The following is a 20,937-nucleotide window of genomic DNA, read 5'->3' on the forward strand; positions in this document are numbered from 1 at the left end:
AAATCCCATAGAATGATGGGAAAATTTTACCCACAAAGTAGTCACTGATAATACCAAAACAGGTGTACAGGGAAGGGGCACAGTGAAAAAGGGGAAGGCAGAGAAAACTACATCTTTCTCCCATATGCTGTAAGGAAACTCAGATGTACACTAAATAGGCTGAGGAGACACCTAACGAAGTCTCCGCACAACAAAGAAATAGCTGCTTCACTGAGAAAAACAAACCGTAGCTTAAAGAAAAGAGCAAAGCCAGACCACACCTGTGGACAAAAATATTCCATGCAAGTACACTGGCAAACTCAAGTGAGTTCTGGAGAATAATCAATGGCCTAGCTAGACCAAACAAACTTAGAATTGGAACCAGTCTATCCGAAGAAGAATGGGTGACATTTCTCAACACATTTAAATCCAAATCAACCGACTGATACAACTTACTGTCGACGCTAACTCAACAAAGACCGACAAAGAAGGAGATAGTGAGATTTTCATAACCAATAGTCAAGTGGCAAGTTTGATAAAAAAAGCAAAAAAAGATGGTGCACTGGTCCGAATGGCATCCCTTTTGCACTCTTCAAAGAAGCGCCAGACTTCTGGTCAGTTTACCTTACAGATGTTTTTAAAGAAGTGGTCCAGAGTGGACAAATCCCGAAATCATGGAAAGGATCACTTATAACACCCATATTCAAGAAAAGAAACTGGCAGCAGCCAGAAATCTATCGCTTAATCACTTTACAGGACACGGATGCTAAGCTGTTTGCTGGAATTCTCCTGGCGAATCTAACAGACTGGGCAAAAGAGAATCAGATATTACCCCAAACCAAACAGGCTTTGTCAAAGGCATTGGTACGACAACAAATCTTTTAATTTTAGCAATATTAATAGAAAAAGCAATATTAGCTAAGTTACCTTTATATTTGTGTTTTGTAGATTTTAAATCAGCCTTTGACTGCGTCGATAGAGAACTTTTATGGGACAAACTTGCCAAACAAGGAATACCAGAAAAGCTGCTAAAGATGGTTAAGCTCTTGCACTCTGAAACTTGGGTTAGGGTGAGGACGGGTAACGGCTCAACATTAACCAAAATAATTCCAACATCGAGTGGTCTTAAACATGGTTGTTTGTGTTGGCTCCCTTACTTTAACTTCTTTTTGGCTGATCTTACCACTGAATTGAACGCCATTAACGCCCACCCCCCAAGGCTAGCTCAAACTCCGATATCCAGCTTATTATACGCGGATGATGTCATACTCCTGAGTTATACAAAGGTAGGGATTTATGGCATCTCTAAGTACTCTGAGGAAAATGGTATGCATATGAACGAAGCCAAGACCAAGGTGATGGTAATTACAAAAAATATACGACTAAAACACGCACGCAAATGGATCCTACAAGGAAAAAAATTGGAGCAAGTACCTGACTATAAGTACTTGGGAGTAACTTTCAGAGATAACGGCAAGTTCGAGACTCAAACTCGATATTACAAGGAAAGCGAACTCCCTTGTCGGTGCATTTAGAACACTCCAGAAAACCATTGGAGACTTGTCTTATCGTCCCTTACTAAAAATAATTGCAGCAAAATTATTGCCTACTCTAACATATGGCAGTGAGGTGCTCAACGGAAAAGACGCAGAGATCATTAACACCTCGGTCGCTAAAACCTATAGAACTTTATTTTCTCTCCCGAAGAATGCCTCACAAACCCAAGTGAGATTGGAATTCGGGCTAAACGACCAATGTTATGCAAGAAAAGGGCACATAACGAAAGCGTGGAACAGAATGAAAAACGATCAGGACAACGAAATGTCTCGTCTACTGTGGCTAGAAATAAGAAATACCAAGAACCTAACTGCCAGTTCCTATTTAAATCTAGCAATCGATGAGTTTGGTAACACCTATTTGGAACACCACGGTTGTGCAGGAGAGCTTTAAAAAAACAATAAATAAGCTTACTGATTATCGCTCCTTGATCAAGGGCAAAGATAACTTTGTTAAAAGAAAGCATGCGTGGCCAATCGTGAACTGTTTCAAGAAAAAAAGATTCAGACCTACCTGGAAACTTCATGGCCGAAAAAAAATAAAAACATTTTTTAGGAATGCTAGGTTTGGCAATTTTCCAGGTTTATGCCACTTGGCACCATGGAAAAGATCAGAAGATAACTGCCTGTGTAGGCTATGTAAATCTGGACAAGAAGACATCTTACACTTATTGTGCCTGTCTGGATCTGGAAGTTAAAAGAAAAAGTACACAGAACTTGTTTAATGAACGTGGTGTAAGGACTTGTAGGCAGGCATTAATGTCAAGCTTAAATCCAGTAGACCTACCAATTAATTCAGCTTTAGTTAAATTCCTTCAAATGGTTCAAAAAAAGTTGGAAGCCTGTGTTTGATTAACTTATGAGCGGTGTCAATACAAACCGACTGATTCAACCAAAAAATAATTTTAAACGATTGAATATTGTATTAGACTGATAAATTAATTGAACATATGGATTGTTTTAGTATTTTATATTTTGTAAATGTTTTAGCGGTTTTGTAAGATTTTAATTAATCAAACAAATAAAATAGAAATTGAATACTTTCGTGTAGGCTACTATCGCTGCTAGGTGTACTCTCAGCGAGGTGGAACTTAGGTTTGATTTGAGCAGGTGTGTTAAATATTTTAGCACCGTTGATTCCTTTGTCATCTTCTTGTGCAGTTTCTCCTTGATACATTTGCATTCTGGTGTGTTGCGAATAGGTCTATTGTCAGAGTCCCCACTTCTTGAATAGCCTTTGTGTTTCTTGTGCATTGAGCTCCCACTCGTGGGATGCTCATGTCTGTCTGCTGAGCCAGTCTGCCTCCACGTTGTCCTTCCCTGGTAGGTTTATAGCTAGGATGGCTATTTTGAGTGGGATGGTCCATCTCCATATGTCCTGTGCTAGGTTGGATAGGGCGACTGATTGTGTTCCTCCCAGTTTGTTGATGTAGAATATCGTTGTGGTGTTGTCGGTCGGTATCAACACTCTTTGCCCGTACAGTTGTTTCTGGAAGGCTTTTAGGGCGAGGAACATGGTCTTTAGTTCCAAGCAATTGATGTGCCTGATCGCATCTGTTGGAGTCCACAGGCCCCGCACCTTGAGTTGGTTCATGTGTGCTCCCCATCCCTTCTGGGATGCTTCTGTGGTGATGGTCACTGTTGGGGTTTGTGGTGTTAAAGGCTTCCCCTTTATTATGTTCTCCTTGTTCCACCACGCTATCTCCTCTTGCACTGCGTGCATTACAACCACTAGATCTTCCTAACGCCCTGTAGCTTGTTACCATTGTTGTTGCAGCCATCCCTGGAATGGTCTCATGTGTAGCCGTATATTGGGGACTAGGTGTATGCAGGACGCCATCATCCCCAGGATCTTGCTTACTGTCAGAGCTCGCCCCTTCTGGTACTGAGGCGTCTCCTTCAGCAGGGCAAATGTTCTCTTATCGCTGAGTAACACTTTCATCTGTATGGTGTTGATCTGTGTGCCTAAGAAGATCTTCACTTGCGTTGGTTCCATTCCTTCAGGACCTGTGCCAGCACTTGGCAAGCCTTTTCCCACAAAGTGTGGGAATAATGGCACAATACGCATGCAGGGTTCACCCACCACAATGCAAGGCTGGCGGGAGAAAAAAATTCCTACCCCAACTATCCAGGGTGCGGAAGGTAACGTGCCTTGGGGGGTAGAGGCATGGACCACCAAGCTCACTGAGGTGAGGGAGAAAAAAAATAGGACTGGCAACTGTCCTATTCACAGGAGCCCCTGTGCTGGCCTTGGGCCAGGTTCCAAGTAGATCAGTTAAGGCCTCGTTAAAGGGCAGCATGGGTATCGAGGAGGAGACACCAGGCAAGATGTTCTGCCACTGAAGGTCCAGGACCTCAGTTTCAATTCAGACCACCATAGTGCACAAAGCTCCCTCTTCTGTAGTTGTGGTAGGGGGAAGTAAGCAGCCCAGAATCTGGAGAGGGATCCAGTCCGCAAGCCTCACCAAATTCCTCATACGAGTCTTTCTTGATAAGGCTGGTCTTGTAACAGGACCAGTGACCCCTCCCAATATTCCTCTATTCCTAGCCCTTCAGAATAGGACTGAGGAAGCAACCTAGAAACTAAGGATTCTATTGGTGCCGATCTTGCTCTGGGTCGTCAGGGATAAGAATGGGGCTGGCACCAGTAGTGTCTTGAGTCTCAGCGTCGAAACCGATGCCAGGGAAAGTCAGTGGTAGGATCAGTGTTATTCCGATTCCATAGTCTGCAGGATGGCTAGTAAATGACCATGTCCAGGCCAGGGGCTTCAAATCCTCTGACACCTTTGATATGTGACCCCAGCTCACCCCAGACCTGAGAGATGCCACCCCCTGCGCTGAGGCCTATTTGGCACCAAGAAAAGTGAGAAATTAGCTATGCAAGTAGGCGCGTTACACCACCAAGCTAATCACACCATTAAGGTGAGCTACCTGATGTGCTCCACAAAAGGGTTCAGCCATCTTGTTTCTGGTGGAATTAGGAACTCTGGGACAGGGTTATGCTCTTACCCCACAGAAACCTGTAATATAAGGGGTGTTGTGACCCCAGGAGTAAGTAACCCATTGGCTTTTAGCTGCACTACCCTGAACAACTCTAAATCTAGTACTTAGGGGGCCATTTGACATCAGGAACTCTGATTTGTCTGCCTGAAAGGAGGACAAAGAAGAGCCGTAGACATGAGAACTGTGGACCAGCACCTAACTTGGTGTAAAACATCTCCTGGCTGCTACTTTCCCAACAATCGCAGACACCGACTTCTCCAGAAGCGGAACAGCCTCCCCAAACCCCCAGCACTTCATCAACCTAGCAACATTTTCCTGGGCGAGGAGGAGCCACTTCCTTGCGCCAGCGGGCACCAACCGCATCTGCCTTGAACATCGTTCTGTTGAAACTCGGGCCCACCAAGGAAGCAGCGCTCCAGAAGGAATATGCTACTTACCAGTATGCATCTGTTCTTGCCATGTAGGGCTACTGACATTCATATCTTGTGATTAGATCGCCGCCTTGTGTTGGGTCCAGATGATTGCACTTTGTTGTCCTGGAAGAGTCTTCAAAGTATCACGAGATAGGCGACTCCTCCCCTGGACTACAGTGCGCACGGGCATCTTCTCCATCCTCAGATTGTTTTTTGCCATTGTGGAAAAGATGGAGTATAGTAAGTAAGAGATGGCCATGCAAAAGAGAATCCTGCAGCTGCAACAGGCACCGGGTAGGAGGGTGGGCGATATGAATGTAAGCAGCCCTACATGCCAAGAACAGATGCATACTGGTAAGTAGCATATTCCGTTCGAGGCATGTGGGCTGATGAATTCATATCTTGTGCATAGACTGTATAGCACTATCTCGTCGAAGGGTGGTCACCTGTACCAGCTGCAGCAGTCTGAAAAGAGTTTTAGGGACAGTCTGGCCTACCGCAGCTTGCTGCTTTGATTGCACGTCTACACAATAGTGTTTAGTGAATGTGTGTATGGTAGACCATCTAGCTGCCCTACATATGTCTTCAAGGGGAATATTCCCTAGGAAAGCCATGGATGCCCCCATTTTACGCGTAGAGTGGGCTTTTGGGGAAACTGTTAGAGTGCGTTTAGCTTTTTGTTAACATATTTGAATGCATTTAACTATCCATCTGGCTATTCCTGATTTTGAGATGGGATTACCTTTATGTTGTGGTGAAAAAGCAACAAACAGTTGCTTTGTTTTCCTAAATGATTTAGTCCTGTCCACATGATATAGCAGAGCTCTCCTTACATCTAATGTGTGTGGGCTCTTTCAGCCACTGACTGGATTTTGAAAGAAAACTGGCAATTCTATGGATTGGTTGATATGGAAAGTGGATATGACTTTTGGCATGAACTTAGGGTTAGTTCGAAGTACTACCTTATTAGCATGTATTTGCATAAAAGATTCTTGGATGGTTAGTGCCTGTAGCTCACTCACTCGCCTGAGGGAGGTAATGGCAATTAGAAATGCCACCTTCCATGTTAGAAATTGTAATTCACTGGAGTGGTTCGAAAGGAGTTCCCATAAGTCTGGTAAGTACTATATTTAAGTTCCAGACTGGTGAAGGTGGGTGCTTTGGAGGGATTATCCTTTTAAGACCTTCCATAAAAGCTTTGATTGGTGGTACCCTAAACAGAGACAGGTGTTGTCTGTTCTGGAGATATGCTGCTATAGCAGCAAGATGTAGTCTTATAGAAGAGTATGCTAGATTGCATCTTTGAAGGTGCAAGAGGTAACAGATCATGTTTTGGATGGAAGCATCTAATGGATTGATTTGGTTTTGTTGCAGTATATTACAAATCATTTCCATTTAGCTGCATAGCATGCTCTAGTAGTTGGCCGTCTTGCCTCCTTGATAATGTTCATGCAATCAGGAGGTAAGTTAAGGTATCCGAACTCTAAGACCTCAGGAGCCAGATCGCTAGGTTTATCCGATTGGTATCTGGGTGCCTGATTTTTCCATGGTTCTGAGTTAAAAGGTGGGGAACTACTTAGAGTTCCAGGAACGTTGTGTAGGATTAGTTACTTACCTGTAATCCTAGTTCTCTTCCAGGGGTATCCTCATCAAAGTCATAAGCATTAGAATATTCCCGCCCATGTGCGGGACCCCGGAAACACTATATTATATGTGCCCCACATATATATATACACTCATATTATATATATATATATATATATATATATAAGTTCCAAAGTTCCACAATAAAGGTGCTCTCAGTCCGCAAAATAACACACCACCGCAGGAGTCTCCAAGGGTGTTTATTTACACTAACTGTTAGTGTAAATAAACACCCTTGGAGACTCCTGCGGTGGTGTGTTATTTTGCGGACTGAGCACCTTTATTGTGGAACTTTGGAACTTGTTTGTGTCACCGGCGTGCTCGGCCGGCATTGGTGCCACTTCCCGAGGGGCCGCCGTCAGCGCTTCTGAGCGGATCTTGAAATATATATATATATATATATATATATATATATATATATATATATATATATATATATAAACATGCAATAGCAGCCAAATAAATAACAGAGCTGAAATATGCTGAAAAGAATTTCCACCATACATGAGTAATAAGCATTAGAAAACATGAGAAAAACAACACCAAGTTTGTTTTAGAAACTGTTTTAATGCTCAGAAAGCAGTAGAAATTGTCATAACTCACTGGAAGCATAGAAAAGCTCCCAGGCTGCATTGCAAACACACAGTCTAAAAAGACTGAATAGCTAACCTGTAGCTACATAGCAATAAACTGACACCGTGCCTTTAAGGCACCCATAACCCCCAGTATCCCATCATGCCTCAGGTGTGACAGTTAGGTCAGTTGTTCTTTTCGGAGACTGAAAATAAACCCAGTAACAGATAGGTTAACAATATCTCCTTATTAAAGAACGTCCTTTGCCCAGGGAGGCGGGAGGGTTGCTTATGACTGATGAGGATACCCCTGGAAGAGAACTAGGATTACAGGTAAGTAACTAATCCTTCTCTTCCAGGGGATCCTCATCAATAGTCAAGCATTAGAATAGAATAGCGAGCCTCACCTCATCTCCCTGCGGGCAAAGAAATAATAATACAGTAATAACCATATTAAGCCTAGTAACTACTAAGCTCGTACAGGCCGTAGGCTACCCAAATAGATTCCTCAAAGAGGCTTGTCCTACTTGAGTATCGGCCCTGGAATCAGACTCGAGACAGTAGTGTCTCGTGAAGGTATGAACTGATTTCCAAGTCGCAGCCTTGCAAATCTCCGACATTGGGATGTCGTGCAAGAAGGCTACTGTAGCAGCCTTCCCTCTAGTGGAATGCGCTTTGGGTGACTGCAACAAAGGCTTGCCTGCAAGCTGATAAGCCAATTTTATGCAAGAGACAATCCATCTCGCGATGGACCTCTTGGCCGCTGGAAAACCTGTTCGCATCGAACCATAGTTCACAAACAGTTAATCCGTTTTCCTAATCGCTTTGGTCATTTCCAAATAAAACTTCAGCACTCTCTTAAGATCTAAGGAGTGAAGTGACCGCTCGGCTGGGGTCGTAGGATTTGGAAAAACGAAGGGAGTGAAATGGACTGATTTATATGAAAATCAGAAATGACTTTAGGCAAGAAAGTCGGATGAGCCCTTAGGACTACCCTATTATGATGAAAGACAGTGTATGGTTCTTTCGCACAGAGGGCTTGAATCTCGCTGACTCTGCGAGCAGAGGTGATAGCCACCAAAAAGGCCGCCTTCCAAGAGAGATGTTGTAAAGAGGCCTTGTGGATGGGCTCAAAAGGCGGTGACATTAACCTGGATAGAACCAGGTTCAATTCCCATGGAGGAGAAGGCTTTCGCACAGGGGGATACACTTTTTTCAACCCCTGGAGGAAGTCCTTAACCACTGGAACCTGAAAGAAAGAAACCGGATCAGGTGATTTTCTGTATGCTACTATGGCTGACAAATGCACCCTAATAGAAGCGTATTTTAAACCAGCAGTTGCTAGGGAAAGGAGGTATGGCAAGATGACATCCTCCTGTCCTGTAGTCGGATCAAGGTGATGATCTCTACACCATAAGAAAAACCTCTTCCACTTGAACGCATAGGACGCTCTCGTGGAAGGTCTCTTAGCCTCCTTTAAAATGTTCATGCACTCAGGAGGCAAGTTCAAATGTTCGTATTGCAGGACCTCAGGAGCCATGCTGTTAGGTTCAGTGAAGGGAGGTTGGGATTCATTATTCTCCCGTTCATCTTGCTCAACAGGTCCGGCCTGCAAGGGAGTCGTCTGTGTGGACACACAGACAGATGTAGAAGATCCGGGTACCACCACTGCCGCGGCCAATCCGGAGCTATCAGGATCATGTCCATGTTCGACCTGCAGAGCTTGGACACTACTCTCTGAATCAGAGCCAGGGGAGGAAACGCGTAAGCGAATGTCCCTGACCAATCCATCAGTAGAGCATTCCCCTGAGTCCCTGGCCGGTGGAACCTGGACGCGAAGGCATGGCATTTGGAGTTTGTCGTCTGCAAACAAATCTATGGTTGGACGACCCCAGCAACGAAAAAGCTCTTCCACGACTTCGTCGTGTAGCACCCAGTCTGGCTGATCTTCAAAGTGTCTGCTGAGTGCGTCTGCTTTTACGTTCAACTCGCCTGGAAGGTGCACTGCCACTACCGTGAGGCCTCGAGAGAGGAGCCAAATCCAGATTGCCTGAGCCTCTCGAGACAGAGGGCGAGACCTTGTGCCTCCCTGCTTGTTCAGATAGAACATGGTGGTCGTATTGTCAGTCTGAACTAGGACTGAGCTGGACTCTATCGCTGGGAAAAAAGCTTTGAGAGCCAGGAATACCGCTCTGGGTTCCAGCATATTGATGTGGTACGTCTGCTCCTGCGCAGACCACTGGCCTTTAATTTGAAGCGGACCCATGTGCGCTCCCCAACCTTGTAGAGAGGCATCCGTCACTATCGATTGGGTTGGAAGAGGCTGGTTAAAACGAACTCCCACCAGCAAATTCTTTCTCCGTGTCCACCATTTGATGGAATCTTTCGTCGCTTGGGAGAGCTGGATGCAATCCTCCCAAAGACCTGTCGCCTGGTCCCATTGATCCTCCAGGGCCTGCTGTAGAGGACGCATTCTCAGCCTGGCGTTTGGGATGAGAAAGATGCAGGATGCCATGGAACCCAGCAGGGATGCTACTTGTCGGGCTGTTGGAAGCCGAGAATCTAGCAGAATTCCACATTTCTGGTTCAGGGAAAAAAGTCTCTCCTCCGAAGGAAACGCTTTTCCCACTTTTGTGTCCAGAACGGAGCCTAGGTAGTGAATTGACTGTGTAGGCCGCTGGACTGACTTCTCCAGATTCACATGGAGACCGAGCCTGTGCAATTGGAGAAGACACAGATGTAGATCGTGTTCTACCCGCACTGGAGATGGACCTTTTAGGAGCCAGTCGTCCAAGTATGGGTATAGGAAGAGTCCCTTCTTGCGCAGAAAAGCCGCCACCACTGCCATGCATTTGGTGAAGACTCGTGGTGCAGACTTGAGACCGAAGGGTAGCACTGCGTACTGATAGTGTTTGTTCCCTACGACAAACCTCAAGTACTTGCGATGTTGTTGAGCAATTGGGATGTGAAAGTACGCATCTTGCAGGTCCACCGAACACATCCAATCTCCGACTTGAAGATGTGGGCATATTTGGTGAAGAGCCAGCATGCAGAACTTTTCTCTGATGATGATCTTGTTTAGAAGTCGTAGATCGAGTATTGGTCTGAACTTGTCCTCCTGATCTTTTTTGGGGACAAGAAAGTACCTGGAGTAAACTCCATTTCCTCTTTGAGCGAGAGGAACCTCCTCTATCGCTCGCTTTTGTAGTAGGACTTTTACCTCTCTTCGGAGCAAGCTTAGTTGGTGAGGGGAAGCGCTCTTTGGAGGTATGTTCTTTGGAGGAGCAAGGAAACGTAGTTTGTATCCATTGCGCAGTATATTCAGCACCCACTGATCCTTTGTGATGCTGACCCACTCTGCCAGGTGTTGTGAAGCACTTCCTCCCACTGGAGTGGGTAACGGCGCCAGAGGAAGCCACTGCTCAGGCTTTTCCTCCTCTGGTGGTGTTAGAGGATTGTTGATGACCTCCTCTACCTCTGCCAGGTTTACCTCGAAACTGGGGTTTCCCTTGGTTCTTATTTTGGGACCACTGAGGGGTTTGAACCCTCTGTTGAGCCCCTCTCCCCCTGTTGGTCTTGAAGCGGCGCTTGAATTCCTTCTTTTTCTCCAAGCCCACCGCTTTCACTGTGTCCAGCTCCGTCTTCCTTCGGGTCATTTCCTCGTCAGCATGTTCCCCGAAGAGAGCGGAACCCGAAAAGGGGAGATTAAGGATGCGATGCTGAGCATCCGGCTTCAGGCCTGTCAGGCGCAACCATGCCGATCTCCTGGCACAAACCCCATGAGAATAGGAGTGCGCCGCCAGGACAGCACCATCCGCAGCCGTGCTTATCATCTGATTCGCCACCAGACATCCTTCAGTCACGGTCTCTTCAAAATCCTGCTGGTCGTCTTTTGGCAGCTTGGCTTTGAACCTTTCCATAGAGTCCCATAAGGCTCTGTCGTAGCGACCCAGAAGTGCAGCCGCACTAGAAACCTTAAGAGTCGACGCAGCTGAGTTGCAAACTTTGCGACCCCAGGAGTCTTGCTGTCCTTGTCTGGTGGGACTGAAGAAGAACCGGCAACTGCGTGTGTCTTCCTCGCCGCTGCCACAATAACCGAATCTGCTGGAGGGTCAGATCGTACAAAAACCGGGTCAGAAGAGGCCGGTTTGTATTTCTTCTGGATGCGGGCTGGCACAGCCCTGATAGCCGCCGGAGTTAGGAATACCTCCTTGACAGGATCCATAATCCCCAGGACTAACGGTAGTAGAGGACGGGTGATCGCCTTTTTGTGTAAAGTCTCAAAAATGACTGTCGTTGTAACCTGAGGGACAGACATTTCAATGCTCAGCTTCTGAGCTCCTCTTTGCAAGACATCCAGATACGTGCCAATGTCATCCACTGGGGAGGATCGGGACGTAGGACTGTCCGTCAAAGTAGGGGAGTAGTCCCTCTTGGAAGACCTGGTAGAAGAGGTAGATTAAGTAGACGGAGTTCGTCGACGTCTACGGTGAACACTGTGCCTCCTCTCTTTTGATCGTTTCGAACGCTCTTCTCGTCTAGGAGAGCGAGACCTGACCCGCTCCTGTGGTTTATTTCTGGGAGATCGGGGCCTGGGAGATCTGGTAGGTGGTCTCACAGGAGATTTGCGCCTGGGAGGGCTATGCTTGTCCATCTCCTCCACCAGATCCTGAAGAGGAGACCTGTGCTGCGAGCTGGCATAGTCTTGCATACGCTTTGCAGCCCCAGAATCTCTCCAATGGTCCAAAGACCTGTACCATCTAGGTGATAGTCTGACTTTATCCCCCCAAGGGTCTGTCCGACGCTCAGGTGATTTGCGTACCGGACTTCTGGACTTCGAAGATGCCGTGGAGCCAGAGGACCTTGAGGTGGAATGACGGGAAGCTGACTCCGTTACCATCACCACATCTGAACATCTCGACGTCGAGCGATCTTCCCTCGTGGTCGAGTGCTTTCGTGGAGTCGGCGGATCAAACAATCTTGTTTTTGAATGTCTATGCGAGGATGTGTGGTCTCTCGACGTCGAGCGGCGATGAGCAGCCGCCGACGGAGTTCCCTGTCTCGACATCGAACGGCGAGTACCGGCCGTCGACGGAGCCCTCTCTCTCGACGTCGAACGACGATGTCCCGTCGTCGACGAAGCACCCTGCCTCGACGTCGAGTGACGATGTCCAATCGTCGACGGAGGCCTTTCTCTCGACGTTGAACGGTGATGATCAGCCGTCGACGGAGTTTTCTGCCTCGACGTCGAATGTCTGTGCGACGACGGTGGAGGGGTATTGGACACCCTCGACGCCGAGAGCTGACGAGACACCGACGGAGACTGCCTCCTCGACGCCAATCGACTCTTCCCTGTCGACAGCGGAGGTGTCTTGGTCCTCGACGCCGAACGTCGCTTCTTCGATGACGGCGGAGGAGTCACTTCTCGACGCCGGTCGACGACGGTGGAGGGGTGACCTCCCTCGACGCCGGTCGTCGCCTGGTTGACGACGGCGGAGGGGTCTTGGAACTCGACGCCGACCGTCGCCCGGTTGACGGCGGCGGAGTTCCCTTCCTCGACGTCGGACGTCGCCCGGTTGACGCCGGCGGAGGGGATTTCGACGATGGAACTGGATCCTTCGACGTTGTCGACGTACCTGGTCTTCTCTTCGATGGCGAGCCCGCCGTCGACGGTAGTTTAGACGATGAATGATCCACCGGTGGTTCTTTTCTCAGCGCCGAGCCCGACGCTGAAGGTGAGGGGTGTGAAGACTTCTTTCTGGAAGATGAATGAGTCTTCTTGGAGCCCTTCCTCACCGGAGATCTTCCTCTTGATGACCTATGAGCTAGGCCATAAATGCAAATCCTCTCCCTGTCTTTTAAACTTCTTCCTGACAGGTGTTCACGATGAGGACAGGTGCCTGGATCAGGTTCCTCAGGCAGACACAGGATACAGACGTCGTGGTTGTCTGACTTGGCCTTCTTCTTGCCACAAGAAGGGCATTTGTCAAAGAGTGAAGGCATTTTCAGGGAAAATGCTCACCAAAATGACTGAAAAAGACAGTATCTTTCTTGACTAGATGTTAAATGTCGAGTAAGAACAAAAAATTGTCAAAAGTGAAGAGTTTTTCTGTCAAAAAACAGGAAAATTAGTGGAGCTGTGTAACCAGGGTCCTTCTCTGAAGGAGCCGGAAAGAACAACTGACCTAACTGTCACCCCTGAGGCATGATGGGATACTGGGGGTCATGGGTACCTTAAAGGCACGGTGTCAGTTTATTGCTATGTAGCTACAGGTTAGCTTTTCAGTCATTTTAGACTGTGTTTGCAATGCAGCCTGGGAGCTTTTCTATGCTTCCAGTGAGTTATGAGAATTTCTACTGCTTTCTGAGCATTAAAACAGTTTCTAAAACAAACTTTGTGTTTTTCTCATGTTTTCTCATGCTTATTACTCATGTATGGTGGAAATTCTTTTCAGCATATTTCAGCTGTTATTTATTTGGCTGCTATTGCATACATATACATATATATATACATATATATATATATACATATATATATACATATATATATATATACACACATATACATATATACACATATACATATATACACACATACATATATATACACATACATATATATACACATACACATACATATACATATATATACACATACATATACACACATACACATACATATACATACACATACATATACACACATATACACATACATATACACACATATACACATACACATATACACATACATATACACACATATACACATACATATATACACATACATATACACATGCATATACACACATACATACATACACACATACACACATACATACATACATACATACATACATACATACATACACATATATATATATATATATGGGGCACATATAATATAGTGTTTCCGGGGTCCCGCACATGGGCGGGAATATTCTAATGCTTATGACTTTGATGAGGATCCCCTGGAAGAGAACCATGGTTGTCTCGCCCATGTGGGAGCAACCAGGATCATTGTGAGTGACTGCTGACGTAGTTTGCACACCACTAGCAGAATCAGTGGAGCTGGTGGAAAAGCGTACGCAAATCTGCCTGACCAGTTCATCCACCTCGCATTGCCCTGTGACCACGGATGTGGGAACCTGGCCTTTTGAGTTTTCGTTTGTGGCAAACAGATCCATCTCTGGCTGTCCCCATTTTTGGAAGAATGGTTGTAGAACTTGAGGGTGAATCTCCCATTTGTGTAGCTGTTGACTGTCTGCTTAGCAGATCCGCTACTGGATTGTCTTTTCCAGGCAGGTGTTCTGCTAGGGGAAAAATGTTTTTGGGAATTGCCCACTTCCATATGTTCTGTGTTAAGTGGGATAGTTGTGGAGAGTGTCCCTCCTTGTTTCTGAATATAGTACATGGCTGTTATGTCCGTCCGGATCAACACAGCCTTTTTGAACAGGTACTTGTGGAATGCTTTTAGTGCCAGAAAAATAGCTAGCAACTCTAGTTGGTTGATATGCAGTCTCCTTTGTTTGATTATCCAGAGCCCTTGGACTGTGTATTGTAGTAAATGGGCTCCCCAACCGGTCAGTGATGCGTCCGCTGTTAGTATTACTTGTGAAACCGGTTCCTGGAACCTTGGAAAGGTTTTGTGGGTTCCACCACTGCAGAGAGTTGTAAGCGCGACTGTCCACCAACACTAGGTCTTTTAATTGCCCCTGAGCTTGGTTCCCCTGCCGTTCTAGGCATTCCTGTAGTGGACGCATTTGTAGTCGGGCATGGGGGACAATGAATATACAGGAGGCCATCATGCCTATGAGTTGCATGAATACTCTAGCTGGCAAAGAGTGTTGTGGCTCAAATTTCTGAATGAGAATCTGGATGTTGGCTATCCTTGATTGATTTGGATATGCTGGGAAGTCTGTGAAGTGTTACCTCTTGCGGCGCCTCTGTAGGAGGACCGACAAAAGGAACCTCTAGGTTGTTGAAACTGCAGCGCGCCCATAGATTTTGCAGTTTCAGTAGCTTTATCATTTTGTCTAAAATGGTATCTACTGCAGGACCAAACAGGAAGTCTTGATTAACTGGTTGGTTAAGAATGGTGGATTGCACCTCGTTCTTAAAACCAGAGATGCGTTGCCATGCGTGTCTGCGTCGTAACACACTAGTGTTAACTGACCTGGCTGCTGTCGGCTGCGTCTAGTGCACATTTAATGGAAGCATTAGTTATAAATTTGCCTTCCTGTATGAGGCCGCTAGCTTGAGCTTTGAAAGGTTCTGGCAGGTGTTGCAGTAAACCTTCAAGCTGGTCGTAGTGCGCTCCATCATAGCGAGCTAGAAGAGCCTGTGCGTTTGCGATCCTCCATGAATTAGCAGCTTGTGAGGCCACTCTTTTGCCTGAGGCCTCCAATATTTTAGACTCTGTCAGGAGGTGGAGCGTCTCCTGTTTGCGAGTTGGCTCTTTTGCGAGCGTTTGCTACTACCAGTGGGTTTAGAGGCAATTGGGATTTAATGTGAGTAGGGTCTGTAGGGGTCGCCTTATATCTTTTCTCAACCCTGGGATTGAGCACCCGTGCCCTGGCTGGATCCTTGAATATGTCTGGCGCGTGTTTTAGTACCCCTTTTAGCATAGGAAGTGTCCTGACATTTTTCTCGGAGGTTGGAAAAGTGTCAAATAGAAAATCTTCTTCTATTGGGTCAGTGTGCATGTCGACCTTGTGGTATTTTGCTGCCCTATCTAGCAGTTGGTTAAACACAATGGTGTCGTCAGTAGGTGACGGCTTAGTAGGGCATGGGGAGGTGTCAGGGATGTGTTGTGAGTCATATGGATCATTTTGATCATCCCATGTGTCATCCTGAGCCTGTGGATGCTCTGGGTCATTAAAATCTTCCTGAGGATCTTCCCCCATGTTATCCTCATCATTGTATTCCGAGTGTGTAGGAGAGTAGGGCACAAAAGGCATATTAGGATAGAAAGGAGGAGTAGTAAAAGGCCTAGAGGGTGATGTCCCGAAGTCCTTATTCTTTGGTGGTACAGGGCAAGTAGTGTAAGTGTCCAATGGTCTCTTTTTCCAGTAATAGATGGTAACTTTGCCGGTTTCAGGGTTTATATACAGTTTTGATTGTTCCGCTGATTCTGGATCAGGATGGAAGAGTTCCTCTTCCACTGTCCGTGGTTTTGGCGCCGATGTTTTTGGCTTACTGACTTGCTTGTGACCTTTTGGCTCGGGGGCCTTTGGTTCTGGAGTCTTTTTCGGCTTGACTGTCGGTTTGGGGTTGGTAGCCTTTTTTGGTTCGGCGACTTTATTCGAGTCGATCCTCTTTGTGCTCGACGCCTTTTTTAGGGTCAGTGTCTTTGGTCGAGTCGATTACGTTTTTCGGTTCGACTGGCTTTGGTTTATTTGTACTCTTTTTAGGATCGGGTGCTGTTTTCGGACCGATGAACTGTTTAGGTACGAGGCTTTTCTTCGGCTCGATAGCTTTTGACTCGATAACCTTTTTGGGGTGAACAACCATTTTTGGTTCGACCCCCTTCTTCGGCTCGACGCCCTTTGGCTGGTCGACCTTTTGTTCGACGACCTTTGGCTCGACGGCCTTCTTCGGTTTGACGACTTTTGGCTCGACAGCCTTTTTTGGGTCGACTACCTTAGTTTCGACAAACTTTTCGGGTTAGACGACCTTTTTGGGGGAAACGTTACTTAGTCCTGGGCTCTCGGAAGGCTTTGATTTGGTCTTCTGAGCCGAGCCAGAGGGCAGGGCTTCTGAAGGGGTTTTTCGATCTCGGCTAAGGTCTTTAGGCGAGGCTTCGACCGGAGCCTTCTGTTTCGGGATAAGCGGCGTTGGGGGCTGTGTACTCACGATTTGCCCCAGTGGGATCTCGTCGTCGGAGTCCGACTGGTCCTCGACGGTGACGATCTCTAGGTCCGAGTCCACCGCTTCTGGGTGGTCGCGTTCATCGAAGATGTTCTCCGGTTCCGGTGCCGACCGCTGCATCTCTTGCCTAGCGGCCCGTCAAATCCGGATGGTCTTCTTCGAACGGAATTGGGCACACGCTGGGCAATTTTGTTTATTGTGCTCTGGTGATAAGCACTTGTTGCATACTGTATGCTTGTCAGTATGCGGGAATTTGGAGTGGTATTGTGGGCACCTTTTGAACGGGCTCCTTTCCATCGACAGCAGACCCACGTGGCGTCGAAAAGGCCCAACGGCCTGCGTCGACAACCGGATCAAGACGGAAAGGTTGGTCAAGTCAAGTAGTACAGAATGAGAACAATACCGTCGAAGTCGAAGGCCTTTTGACCTTTAAAGTAGTTAGTTTCGGTTTCCGAAGTTGGAGTAAAGGAATAACATCCAAACTCAATGGCAGAAAAAAACAATCTGAGGATGGAGAAGATGCCCATGCGCACTGTAGTCCAGGTGAGGAGTCACCTATCTCGTCATACTTCGAAGACTCTTCCAGGACAACAAAGTGCAATCATCCGGACCCAACACTAGGCAGCGATCTATGCACAAGATATGAATTCAGCAGCCCAAATGCCTCGAACAGAGGTCTTCTTTGCTCCAGGAGCTCAGATCAGTCTCCCTGTCAAGCTAGGAGATGCCAGGACCCCCAGGAGCTGCCCACCACCAATATCCGAGATACTGGTGCAAAGTGAAGGATATTATTAGGTCAGCTCTGCACCAAGAGTGGCCCTGCTGTGTGTTTTACCATTTCTGTAGGTACACCAAGAACTGAGAGAGCCCCTTACTCACCGATCCACCAGACAAAACACCTCTGCATCCGAGCTCCCCAGAGTTAATGTAAACCAACGGTTTCTCTATAGCCCTGAGACTTTCATGAGCCATGCCCCCCTTGGGTTCTGCCAGACTGGTTCCCCAGTCCCCAATTTTATGGTCTTTTTTTTATAGGTGCTTTTTCCATTGACTTTAGCGTGTACCACTCAAGACTACCACTGTGTACGGCACTTCTGCACCCAGACACCACGAGTGTTGGTGCTTTCTTGGGTCTTGGCCTCTACTTTCTTGAATTCCAGAAGAACAGTCCTTTAAATCGCCTTTAAGTACCTGTGTGGTGAATGTTTCGCCCATAGGATAACATTACTGTGTTCAAGGCTCATCCCTCAAATTTGACAGTTGCAATTTTCTAATATTACGGTTTTAAAATTTGATAACTTTTAAAGTACTTACCTGATTCGGATAGTGTCTAATATATGAAAATACGTTATTTTTCTAAATTAGTCTAGAGTTTATTCTTGAGTATGTGTTTCATTAATTAACTGTGTACAACAAATACTTAACACTGCCCTCTAATAAGCCTAAACTGCTTGCCCACATTACCCCAAAGAGCATTTGGGATTATTAATTTTAGCCCTGTAAGCTAATAGGAGTCTGGACTTTCTACATAGTGTTCCTCATTTTGGTTCACCACATAAAAGCCAGCTTCCTACACTATCATTTCATTTTACAAGTTAAAGACTGTATAACAGGGGCACATTTGCAAAAGCATGAACGATAATTTTAGAAGACCAAATACACTTGTTGAAAATTTTTTTATGAAAGAACACACAAATACATGCATATACACACACACCCATATGTGTAAACACTTACCCCTCCATTTGATTCAGATACCTATAGGCCAATTTGAGCCATAGTTGAACATCATAAGGTTTTTCAAGCACACTTGCTTCCAAATTGATAATGTCATCCGTCTCACTCGTAAAGTATCGCACGTCATCTGGTGTGACAACAGCATCAAACGTTGGCACATTCCTTTTGAGCTCTGCACAGAAAGCTGAAAGAAATATATCTTTGAATATATACAGTAAAAGATGTCAGTCTAAAATGTTGTCCCTGCTGCAGTTTAAAAGGTGTTCTATCAAGTAATATCACTTCCACAATTTATCAGAAATTCTTAAGTAAAAAAACTTTACAATTAATCCTAGCTCTCCATCACAGGGCTCTATAATTATTTTCTCTGTAGGGAAAACACCCATATGTTAATGAAACCTCAACTGACATCAATAGCCCCATGCAGCTCCTGAGCCACTCAACCAAAGAGTATTGGGCCTACCAACGGTGCATCCTTGCTCCAGAGATCAAGAGCGTCGCCCCCTTTGGGTTCAGCCATTCAGGTCCCCATTTGCAGCCTCTCTCGTTACAGGTTTCCCCACTGACTTCAGCTGTAGCATGTGATGCTACCCTTGCGACCAGCAGCTCTACACAAGGGCAGGTAAACCAAAAATGCTAGTGGTTCTAAGGACCTTGGCCGTTTCTTACCTTAAGTCCACCAGAACTACTCTATAACTGGATTGCAAGTACCCCTATGCAGTGTATGCTTCTCCCATTGGATAACATTACCGCGTTCAAGGCTCATGCCCCAAATCTGACATCTGCATTTTCTGTGTTTCTGAAAATGGCTAACTCGAAAAGTACTTACCTACTCTCGAAGATCTTGGCATCGTAATATAAAAATCTACATTCTTATTCCAAATTGGTGTTAGATTTCCATATGGAGTGTGTCTTATTTACTGACTCATTGTGTACAATAAATGCCTAACACTCCACTATGATAAAACTAAGGCTGCTCGACTACACTATCACAAATAGAGCATCCTGGGATTGTTAAAGCAAGCACCTGTACACTAGTAAGGGACACCTGGTCTCTACATGGTGTACCTCATTTTGGTACACTATATAGCCAGCTTCATACAGCAACTACATACAAAAAATAAAACAATCATTCAAGTAATGCAAAACCACTGCTAATCAGTGCATTGGGTTGGGTATTTCTATTGCGAGTTTCCCTACATTGGAGGAGATATTCTTGCTGGGGGGAGCTGGACGAGGAGGGGGTTCAGGAAAAATTACAGTATTTCAATTAACTGAAAGTTATTGAAAGCACAAAACATTTACATCAGTCAAGTGCATGATACAAGCATGTTTATAAGTTGAAGACTAAAGAACCTTGTGTGAAGGGGACACCTCCCCCTCCCATTACCCTATGACAGAACATTTCTTGTGGAAGATATTGAAACCTTTCAAAAATTGAAAATTTTAATTTGCAGACATTTCACTGAGGAACAAACAGACGATGTGGATATTTATCCCTCGGTTACTGTCTTTTTTATGGGATGCCCTCCATAACTCCACTCTCCTGGCCACCCTGCTGGGCAATTCACCACCTACAACTGCAGCGATGTTTAATTAGGGCTGCAGTGCAGTTGGTGAAATGCCATGGGCAGGACCACACAAAAAGTCTGCATTTTGAATTTTTTTTTACAGTGCTCTGTATGAAACAAATAATCTCATGGACCCTATTCTTATGTTAGTGTTTTTTTTTATTACAATTGGCTTTGGATTTAAAAATGGAAATACAATGGGACCAATACAGCCTTCTATCAGGCTGCTTTTTTTTAACCTCTTGTAAGGCAAGTCTTATAACTTGTAAACTCTTATAATGTAGCATAGTGTAGTTTCTTCCAAAACTTTAAATGAGAAATGTGCTTTCTTGTATACTGTAGGAAGGACGAGTCTTATATGGTGATGCTTGTAAGAAGAGGACACTATATAGTGGACCAAAAGAGGTACACTCTGTAGAGACTTCAGGTAACCCTTATTGGTTTACAGAGGCAACAATGATAACACTAAATGCTCTGTTTTGTGGCAGTGTGGGCGTACAGTTAGGCTTAACAAGGATACTGCTAAGCACTGGCAATAAATGAGATCACACAGTCTAAGTCTGATACCAATTTAGAAATGAGGCGCAATTTT

General features: G+C 45.7%; 1 protein-coding gene across 1 annotated transcript in view; it reads right to left on the reverse strand.

Moving 5' to 3' along the window:
* The window catches only part of ZFC3H1 (zinc finger C3H1-type containing), an 830,061-nt gene that overhangs the window by 487,884 nt on the left and 321,240 nt on the right, over window positions 1-20,937 (reverse strand). Inside the window, exon 21 of the mRNA XM_078673923.1 lies at window positions 18,775-18,958. Coding sequence (XP_078530049.1) covers window positions 18,775-18,958 — 184 coding nt within the window. The remainder of the gene's footprint in view (window positions 1-18,774; window positions 18,959-20,937) is intronic.

Source organism: Lissotriton helveticus, chromosome 1_1 (assembly GCF_964261635.1).
Source record: "Lissotriton helveticus chromosome 1_1, aLisHel1.1, whole genome shotgun sequence".
NCBI classification, from domain to species: Eukaryota; Metazoa; Chordata; class Amphibia; order Caudata; family Salamandridae; genus Lissotriton; species Lissotriton helveticus.